This window comes from Solea solea, chromosome 11 (assembly GCF_958295425.1).
Source record: "Solea solea chromosome 11, fSolSol10.1, whole genome shotgun sequence".
Lineage (NCBI taxonomy): Eukaryota > Metazoa > Chordata > Actinopteri > Pleuronectiformes > Soleidae > Solea > Solea solea.
Window position 1 is genome coordinate 21620113 of NC_081144.1, and position 10473 is coordinate 21630585.

A 10473-nucleotide genomic window follows, 5' to 3' on the forward strand; every position below is an offset into this window, starting at 1 on the left:
CAAACACAGAGCACACAAACATGACAATCTCCACTCCAGCTGCCCCACACACCGACATCAGTCCTGGCAGCAGATGTAAATCCTTCATTACACTGCTGCTGCTGACTCTAATAAACACCCGAGTCCCATTGGCTGGCTCTTGTGCGTTCTCCCTGCATAATCCAGTCCGGGCCCACAGTGGCGTGGGGCCATCTGTTCCACCTCACAGATCCACTATCAGGCTTCTACCATTTTGAACCGTCACCGTCACATCATCCCTTTACACACACACATAACCACCAGCACTTATAGGGATTCTATTGGGATGAACATACAACCCAAACAGCAATGTTACACTGAGTTAATGGTTAAAGTCCACAAAGAAAATCAGGGATTTTAGGTTGCTGGAATTTGGGAGCTGCTATTTGCTGCTGATTTGTTCGGTATGTTTGAGTTGGTTTAATCCGAACAGTATGAAAAATGTATTATGAAAAAAATAAGTCATAAATCAGAAAATAACACATTTGAACTTTATGATGGCGGCATTGGTTGATAAACAACCTGTGTGTGCTTGTGTGTTCTCTCTTTGCTTTGGTGTGAGGAGTGAGCGGTTTACATTACATTACATTACATTACATGTCATTTAGCAGACGCTTTTATCCAAAGCGACTTACAATAAGTGCATTTAAACATCAGTTTACAAAACGATTCAAACTTCGGTTATCAGACAGAAATGACTGTAAGAGTGAGCTAAAGTGGTGGATATACAGTATTCATAAGTTATTGTAGACTTCCATGTGCTAGAGCAACTCATTCAAAACACCACAACCTGAATTATCACTTTAAAAGAAAAAAATAATAAATAACAAATACTGTAAACCAAAACCTGGACATAGAAGACTGCATCGAGAGAGACACAGCTGCAGATAGAGAGAAAGGTTAACACATAATCATCAGTTTTATCAGACAAAAAAAAAGGATTATGCATTTCACATTTCAGCAAAATCTCTTTATTACATGTGTATTGCAATCCACTGTCAGCTATGCCTTTTACTTCACCTAATGAAATATCCTGGTGAACGTCATTCATCCTCAATAATCACCACACATGAAGCCCTTTCATTTTAGAGATTACAAAATCCAGTTGGCACTCAGGTAACAACATCATCAGGTAGGGAGTATCTGGGGCTTTACGGAGAGGACCTTGGCTCTTGAGGTTCATGTTCCCATAGCCTTCAGCAGGTAAGGCAGTTAATTATGACACAAACTGGTAATCAGTCCTCTGTAATGTCTTCATCAGGCAAATTTACACAAGGTATTTTGAAAGGAAATGTGTAGAATTAATAAAATGTTCATCAGATCAAAATCCAATGTACATTCAGAAAACCACCACAAGTTCAAACAATGCCAAACTGACAATGAATACCATACAAATGTGCTGTGGAAAAAATACAAAAGGGCTTTGTTAGGAATTCCTCCGATATTTTTATCATTGAAAAGTGAAAAATGTTGCCACGTTGCCAGGAGTGTCAGCTTAACATTGACGCTGTCACATTCCTGTTCTACATCCTGTTCTACATCCTGTTCCTCTGGATTCAAATCTGGTCTCTGAAGTGCACTCACTGACATAAAAAACTGACTTGAGAATGTATGGACATGCAACAAGGTTAGCAACAATGCTAAGATTGACGTGATTGATTTGTCGATTGGTACCGAGAACCAAAATTGAAATTCATACATTCATAGATGGACAAACTATTTCCTAAAACAGTCATAATTCCTTGTGTGTGATCACAGATTTGACAATTTACAAGCTTTCTTGGTTCAGCATGTTTCCTCTGTAGCTGTCGCTGTAGCGACAGGTTAAGCTAACTAGCTAACTCAGTTCAAAGAGGGCCCCCAATGTCCCTTTGAGAGCCTAGACACAGCTCTGTCCCCACTACTAATCCCTCCTTCCTCTCACACTTTACCTGAAATTGGAACAGAAAGCTCAGTGCAAAAACTTGTAAGTGTCCCACGTCCCCGTTCCCCGTCATTGGTTCCCGTCCTCCTCGTCTCCATTGCTGCCTTTGCTGAGTCGCTGGAAACAGTGGACTGTGGAAGCGAGGAAGAAACTGGCTACGATGGCGGCCACTGACACGCATATGCCTGAGAAAATGACAATGAGGTAGTCCTTGAGGGTGAGGTTACCATGGCACTGCCTGAAACTGTCCTCAGAGAGCAAACTGAGGGGAATGCGACGTCCAAGCAGAGGCAGAGCGCACTCGATCCCCTCCATACCTGGGGAGCATGAAAACAATGAATTATTATTATCAAAGTCACGCCTTGTAAGTTGGAGCTCAGATCAAATAAAACAATGCAGGTTGGGGGACCAGCAACGATGTCTATTGTTGACCTGTGAGTGTCTGGTGCAGAATTGACCCTATAAACACTGTAATTCTCCATACGATCAGCAGCCACGCAAGCATTTTGGCTCTGTATGTAGAGGAAAACTGCTAAAGCTCATGGTATACTTCGCGCACATGCCGCGCCTCGCGTCGTGCGTCACACTGCGTATCGCATACCCTGGTATTATCGCGTGCAAGGGTCCTGTAGTAGCCCACTTCACCATCGGGTGGCAGTACAAGTCTGGAAGCGGCAAATGCGACGCTTTCCTACCAAAGTAGAAGAGAACAATGCTACAGCTGCTGAAAGGCCCGTCGGGCAGGGGAATTGGGTGTCAGCCGGTACGAGGGTCGCCAGGTCGATGCTCAGAGGACTATTCTTGACGACTACTTGTCGAAATGTCTTTTCTGCTCAGTGACCGGGACTTATACTCCACCTACCAGTGGGGCGGAGGTTCGTTTCGTGCATGTGCTGTCCACGCACCCAACGCACTCTTTGCATGAGGTTCCAAAACCACGCTGTGTGCAGAACTATACCAGGGCCTTCAGCCTAACTATCCCATCACCATTCACACACTCTGGGCATGTTACAAACTGGTTAACAGGATGCAGATTTTTCACTCTGACACTGTTCACTGCTTATTTACAATAATTACAATGCACAATTGTGAAAGGTCGGAGCAGGGATTTCCTGTTATGTGACAGATACCAAGGTTACATCATTGCCTGCACCTTTAATCCTTGCTTTTCAATGTTCTTTATTATACGTTTTTTTTGCAGTGAGTGACCAATTTTCCTGTGCAATAAACCATCAATTACATTCATTATACCATTTCACTTTCACAAGGTGAGCACACATTGAAAATAAAGGAGGAAGAGTGGAAGAGTGCCAACAAGTTAAATGTATATATATTAAAAAAACACAACTACTCTTTCATGTACATTTTCTTATAGAGATAATGAATAATCTGCTCCTCTCACTAAATTCGAGAAAGAATGATTCACACTAATTTTGCAGCTTTTTATCATTATTATTCTTCTCTATGCAGATGATACGCTCTGTTTCACAGTGTCGTCCTAGAATGAATACTTTGAGAATACCTGGTACTTTGGACTTTGAGAATAGAGGTATTCAAGCCATTGATAACCAGATGCTTTGTCTTCATAAGCCTATATAACCTCATGTAACCAGGATATCATTATGATCCCCCTTATTTCCACATGTATGCCAATACACTATCAGGTTAGTATGCACATGTCTTCAGACATGTAAATAAGTAATGTTTGAACCAAAAAACGCGTTTTTTTAGGAGACAAGGTTGCACACTGAGTATACAGAGAGAGAGGCACCTCCATTTTATCCTGACTCCTCTGCAGGACTGCTGTGCCCAAGAGTCACTCTTCATCACTGTCAAATGTGTCCACGTGCAGTTGTGTGTTTGAGTCACTGTAAGACCAGAAGGGGTTTTCCACACAAAAGGAGACTTGGTGACCTCGTTGCTCGGTGATATTGCAGTCACGTGATGTCAGACTCATGCTCACGCAGACATGTAGGCAGACACACAGACAGATACACACACATACATACATTTCCATGTTTATTAAAACACACACAAACACATGTTATGGTGTGTACATGCAGAAATGTGTGTGCATATTATGTGCAAATGTTTTTTATTCCGGTGCACACACTTAATGCATACATGCCTTTTCTGCACATGATACAAACACACAGAGTTACACATACACATCGACAGGAAGATAACATGGCAACACAGAGACAGACACAATTACGATATGATCTACGTTTACATACTGTACACAGGTGCATTAGACAAATTCACACAGACATCAACATGGAGGAATAACGTGAATAAACAACATAGTGAACAAACACACTTTCTGTCTCAAATTCACTTAAATTCACATATCTGATCAAATTAGAAACCTCCAAAATGTATGTACAAAGCAAGAAAGAATTCAAATTAATTTATTTTTTATTTTTCACTACATTTCTTTTAAGGGAATTGTTGGACGTGGTGGAGGCTTGTAGACTGTCCACTGTCAACATACCATAAAAATACTTAATATGGCTACATAATGTTAGCATTCTTTGCACATTTGAACCAAGCACATTTACTGATGTCATTATTTTTCTACCACTCCATCGTCCACATGTGGGTCACGGGGTGAGCCAATCCCAGCTGACATAGTTGTTTACACTTGGACAGGTCATATTCACACCTGTCCAATTAACCTAATCGCCAAACAGCATGGTTTTGGAGTGTGGGAGGAGCTAATAGTACCTGGAAATAACCCACGTGCATAGGGAGAGAACATGCAAACTCCACATAGAAGAGCCCTTGGTCGAAATGGGATTCGAAACCGGTGCTTAACCGTCCTGTGAGTTATTGTACCTATGCCCAATTTACACTTACACTGACTATTTTTCAAAAAGAATGAAATTAGAACAGCAGATCACTTTACAATAAGTTTCCAAAGGACATTCAAGATGTTTAAAAACAGGTGTGTCCAAGTGAGTTGAGTTGAAAAAGGAAACAATATCATGGTGGACAATCAAACTGATTATTATACATGCATGCATTAACTTGCAGTTCTAAGCCGGTACGAGTAATAATAATTTGTGGTACTACAGAGGTAAGCATGGCATTTAAATCAGTGTTTACATTAACTTCACGTGCCTTAAATCCATGCAAACACCATAACACTGAAATCAGTGTGGTGTATCATTCATGTCTGTCGAAGTGTCAAAACCATGGCTTGGGTCATGATCACAAGCTGCAACTTATGACATGTTCAACAAAGTAGTTTTGACATCATCCCTGCATCACATCACTGTTACCAACGAGACGAGTTGTTTTCATATTGACTTTTTTTAAACAATTCATTGCATTTACTCTGTTTTAAATCAACTGATCAATCAAATGTTGAATGTACTTATGGTAAATAAATCTGCTAAAAGCACTGTATGTTACCTGTAGGCAGCTTGTGGCTGTTCTCTGTCAGCCACACAAAAAGCTTGGCAAAGTGGCAGTTGCAGAGCCAGGGGTTCCCCTCGAGTCGAAGCATCTGAAGGGAAGACAGGGGTTCGAGGACTCTGACATCCAGCTCTGTGAAGCCATTTCTCTCCAGATCCAGCTCCCTCAAGGAAGTCAAGCCCATAAAAGCATCCTGACCCACCACAGTTAGATAGGGGTTGTTCCCCATTCGCAATTTGATCAAACTTCTGGATTCCCCAAATGTTCCTGAAGGAATATCTGTCAGGTTATTGTTCCCTAGGTCCAGGAAGACTAATCTGGAGGATGTACTCAGGGTTCCTGGGTCCATTTTGGTGAGGGAGTTATTTCTCAGATCCAGATAGACGAGATCACTGTAGAGGACCAGGAAGTCTGATGGGATCCAAGGAATCCAGTTGTTGGAGAGCAGCAGACGACGGACATTCAGAGGAATGGAGTCTGGGACTCTTGTGAGACCTTTGCCAGTGCAGTCCACGGTGTGGTGGTCTGGACACGAGCAGTGGGACGGACAGTTGTGGCCTCGTGCGAGCAAAGTGGAGGAGATCAAAGCGAGGAGAGGCTGCAGCCAGTTAATGCATGGTGACATTGTTGAGGGGGTGACAGCATTAATTGGGACAGAGGGGAGGGTGAGCGGGTTCTGTCAGGTGGTAGGAGGGGAGGTCAGGGAGATGCACCGATAAGCTCACAGGAGGGGAAAGGAAAGGAACGGTCAAACCATGTGGGTTCAGCGTGGCACTGGCATCCTTTCATGGTCCCTGCATGCGAGCGAAGAAGAGCCTTTAAAGCCAATGAGCAGCGATAGAGTTGTGTTGTTTTCCAGGGGATCACGTAGCGAGCAGTCTGGATCAAATAGCATCCTGCTGGCTTTGAGGGGAAGAGAGGGGAGGAGCAAAGGAGAGTATGCAAGAGAGTGGATGAGGAGGGAAGAGGGGGGGGGGATGTGAAAGGGAAGAGGATTAACACACACACAGATGTAAATACAGCCAACGAACCAGGGGTACGGCATAAGACGTTTGTGTGTGTATGTCGGATTGTCTGTGCAGATTAACGGCGACATCCCTCCATGCTTCGCTAGTCAGCTGCCGAGGCGAAGCAACTATCCCGGCTGTCAACAGTGTGGTCAGAAGAAGTGAAATCCTACAGGAGAACAACGAGACGTCATGTGACGATGTTACCAGTGGACTATTAGCTGGCCTGGTCTAAGTTCACATTCATCCACCAACACGTTTTAAGGATTGAGCAGCAAACAGACAATTCCATGCATTTAGCATGCGAGAGCTAATGTAGAGGGTTTGGATTTGACCTACTCATCATTCCATCATCTATGTGAACGTTTAATAAATAATGCGAAAAGAAAAAAGCCACATGGCAGCCAAAATGAGAATAAATTCAGTGTAACTCTACTGTCCCCTGAGAGTTCCTCTCTGCACCATCAGAACCCTAAACTAAAATATATATATGACACAGATACACAGAAATTCCTGTTAAATACATTCTGTGAAATAATAAATAGGTGCCTCTCTTATTTTAAAGTATTTTTATTGATATATGTTTTGAGAAGAATCACTTGCAATTTCATTTTAACTTTGTTACACTTTAAAAAAAGTTTGTACCACATTGTTTAAAAAATGATGAATGCAATTATCTCGGCTGCATTTTGTTTACTTCCTGCGACAGCTGACCTTTGACCACTGCATGGTCCAAAAAGAGAACAAGTAGCCATTATATGCCTCCACACACTTGGCAAATGATGGGACTTTAGATTTAAGACCCAAAGCCTGATTAAAACACCTTAATTCAATACTTTCCAAGTGTGGCCAAATACTTTTGTCCATCCATACAGTGTGTGTGTATATATGTATATATGTGTGTCTGTGTTATTGTGGCATATGCATATATATATATACACATATATACGTGTATATATATACTGTATGTATATATACTGTATATGCCACATATAGAATGCCATTTGGTGCCCTCTCTACACACATCACAACCAACAAATTGAAGACGCATGTTAAAACTCTGTTTCGTTGTCTTTCTTTATTACTCATTTTCTCGCATTGTTATTCATTTTTCCTTTTTTTTCCTTTTTTTTTTTACAAAATAAACCAGTCACAGTATAACAAATAATTAAAATCCACAGGCATACCATCAAATATACATCTATACACAAGAACATAAAATATAAAAACAAAAATTTTGGAGTGAGATCACAGTGGTGAGGGCTGAGAAGACGGGTGTGTTTGGCTGTGGGAGAACTCCCGAACCCCCCGTGTCCCATGTGTCAGCAGACATCTTGTTAAAAACTACTCTTTTCAACACAGGTCCAACAAAAAGGAAGATAGTGTGGTAAAGGGAGGAGGTACTGCATAAAGCTGAAGTATTGGAGTCAAAAGTTTGACTTGGATTTCCACGAAATTGGTTAAGTCATTCTGCCAGTTCAACGTGGACTTAACTATTTATGCAAGTGTTGGCCCAACATTTACTGAATCCAGCTCTGTACTTGAGGCTCATATCAGTCTTTCTACATCATCACCACATTTTCCATTGTGATGTCTGCGAAGGAAATATGATTTTTCAAAATCGAAATGTAGCGTCAGAACCAGAACGTTCCAGCTCTTTGCAAGCACTAGGAAGCTGCCAGTGATGTTAAAACATGACACACACTGAACAATTACAAAGAAATCCACTCCATTTTAACTATACATTGAGAGCCTAACACGGAAAGCTCATTGAAGACCTCACATACAAAGAGACAACCAGTGCTTAAAGCAGTAAATCTGTAGTTTGGCTGTGAACACACGTGGTGGACGTGTCAATAAAAGAATCAAGTGGAATGAAGCTGTGGGTGAATCTGTCTTTTAGTATTCATTTTTAAGTTTACATGGCTCTCCAGAGCTTTTCCAGTGGTTCAAAGTGAACTTTTATTTTTATTTGTACAAATATACACTTGTTTGTAATCGTAATTACATCATTTTTTTGTTAGTGCAAGTCAGTTGATCCAATATTGTTATTGTAGACATTCATTACTGGCCACTGATGGCCCTTTTTTCTTTCCGGGGAACCTCATTCTCCACATTACGATTTAAGGTGACGGGTGTTTCCAACTATTTTGTAAACTAACGATTTGTCAAAATGGAAGGTAACAAATATAATCCTGAGCCTAAAGCTACTACTACTGTGGAACAGAGTTTGAATAAAGGACGAGCAAACGTAGTAGAACCAAGCTTTCCTGTGATGAGTTTCTGTGTTGTTTCCCTGAATAAAACAAACCAAATAATGCTAGTTTCAACAAATATTCATAGTCATACTGTCTTCGTGTGCTGTATGTGTATGTGCATACCATGCATACTGTATGTACAGTACAGAATAGTCTCTTTGTTTCTGAAACACATACATACATGTGATCAAACTGTGCAGACTGGTACTGGAAATATGACTGAGCAACATCTTTGTGAAAGGGTAAAAGCAGAGAAGCACGTTTTCTTTTCAGTCTTTAAAACCTGCAAAACAAGTCGTGTGATTCCAGGAATGTTCACAGATCATGAGAAGCACAGTTTCTAATGTGCTTTGGAGACTAGCTGGTCCTGTAGAGTCAGTAAAATGAAATCTAGTTTGGGGTTAAACATAACTACGCACCAGTTTGGATTGTACAGGAAGGTCAAACTTTGTTCATACCTTAAATAACCCATTTATCCCCAAAGATTCCTTTATGAAAAAACGTTTGAACCTGAATTTGTTTCCCAACACTTTCTATAGGGGTACCCATTTTTTAAAGACGTAAGAATACATGCGGAGGAGAAAATCGGTTTACATCTGACTCCGCCTCCACAGGTGGCGCTATATCTCTATATAAGCTTTATGTCACAGAAAAACAGTGAATGGCGAGATGGATGGGGGATAGGGATATGTTTTGTCTCTCTGTCAGTCCAAAAGTGGGTGTCAAAGACTGGGAGGACTGGAAAGCCAAGTCCAACTAAGTGGAGTATTCAGACTATGAATGGCATTATCCAGGTATGTTAGTCTGACTAAGACTAGCTCGATATTAGTCAGACTAACGTGTTTGAATGACAACAGGTTGTTTTTTTCACTGGCTCTGCCATGATGAATGTCTGAAATAACACTATTGCTGCCTTGATTTTATCAATCGGTAGTTGACTGGTAGCCGTGTGTGTGTGTAGGTGCTGTATCAATCTGAGGATTGTGGGCCTGATCTTACAAGGTTGATTTTCCACTAACAGACGGTAGTGGGAGTGGAGACTGTGACACAATGACTGCAAAGCTGTTAAATTAGGGTAAAAATCCTACAGAGTTCCGTTTTAAAACATGCGTACAGAAATCTGGAGTTTAAGGTTGTGAAGATTCTGCCAATCTGTTTTGGGGAGCCAAAAAACGATCTCAATGAAATCTCACAATCTGTGAGTCCCGACCCAGTGTTTGGGAATCACTGGAAAAGAAATGTACTGATGAAAGTATAACGACTCAAACACATGAACGGTGAATGGGTGAATCTGTGCTTGGTGCTGGTACAGTAGAAGGAAGAAGTTTTAGTATGACTTGAAAAAATGACATCACATGACTCAAGGTGAGAAGTCACTTGTCTGCACTGTGAACTATAAATGATTGTATTGTTGAAGTAACTGTAGTTACACATTTATACAAAAGCACACTTAGAAAATATAAAAGCAATAAAATAGACCTCTGACAGTTCACCCTTTGTGTTCCCTTTAGAATCCGTGCACAGACTTGACATCTCACCTCAGCTGAATCATTTGGAAGCATAAAGGGATTATGCACATGGAGACATGATTAGAGCAGCTGCGGGGCATAAACCTGTGTGTCCCAAAGAAATACCCAAAAAGATCAATGACTTCATTTTTTCAGATGACAAACAGCAATATTTGATTATTGAAATTATGAAACTGCCAGTGTTTACAGCCCCCTTTCATTTTCCTCAGTTTTGAGCTGCTAAAACCACAGCGGCCAACTGTAGTACAAGATTTATAACACTAATTGAATGGGTTTTTAAAACGACAACATTTAAATTCTGGAGTCATTTATTTAGT

At 41.0% G+C, this 10473-nt stretch overlaps 1 protein-coding gene across 1 annotated transcript; it reads right to left on the reverse strand.

The window, feature by feature from the left end:
• Window positions 1-1916: 1916 nt before the first annotated feature.
• On the reverse strand, window positions 1917-6239 carry lrrc38a (leucine rich repeat containing 38a). The gene is made up of 2 exons (XM_058643457.1): window positions 5360-6239; window positions 1917-2259 (listed from the first exon to the last, which is right to left on the reverse strand). The coding sequence occupies exons 1-2, from the start codon at window positions 5985-5987 to the stop codon at window positions 2012-2014; spliced, it is 876 nt and encodes a 291-aa protein (XP_058499440.1). The 5' UTR covers window positions 5988-6239; the 3' UTR covers window positions 1917-2011.
• Window positions 6240-10473: the final 4234 nt, after the last annotated feature.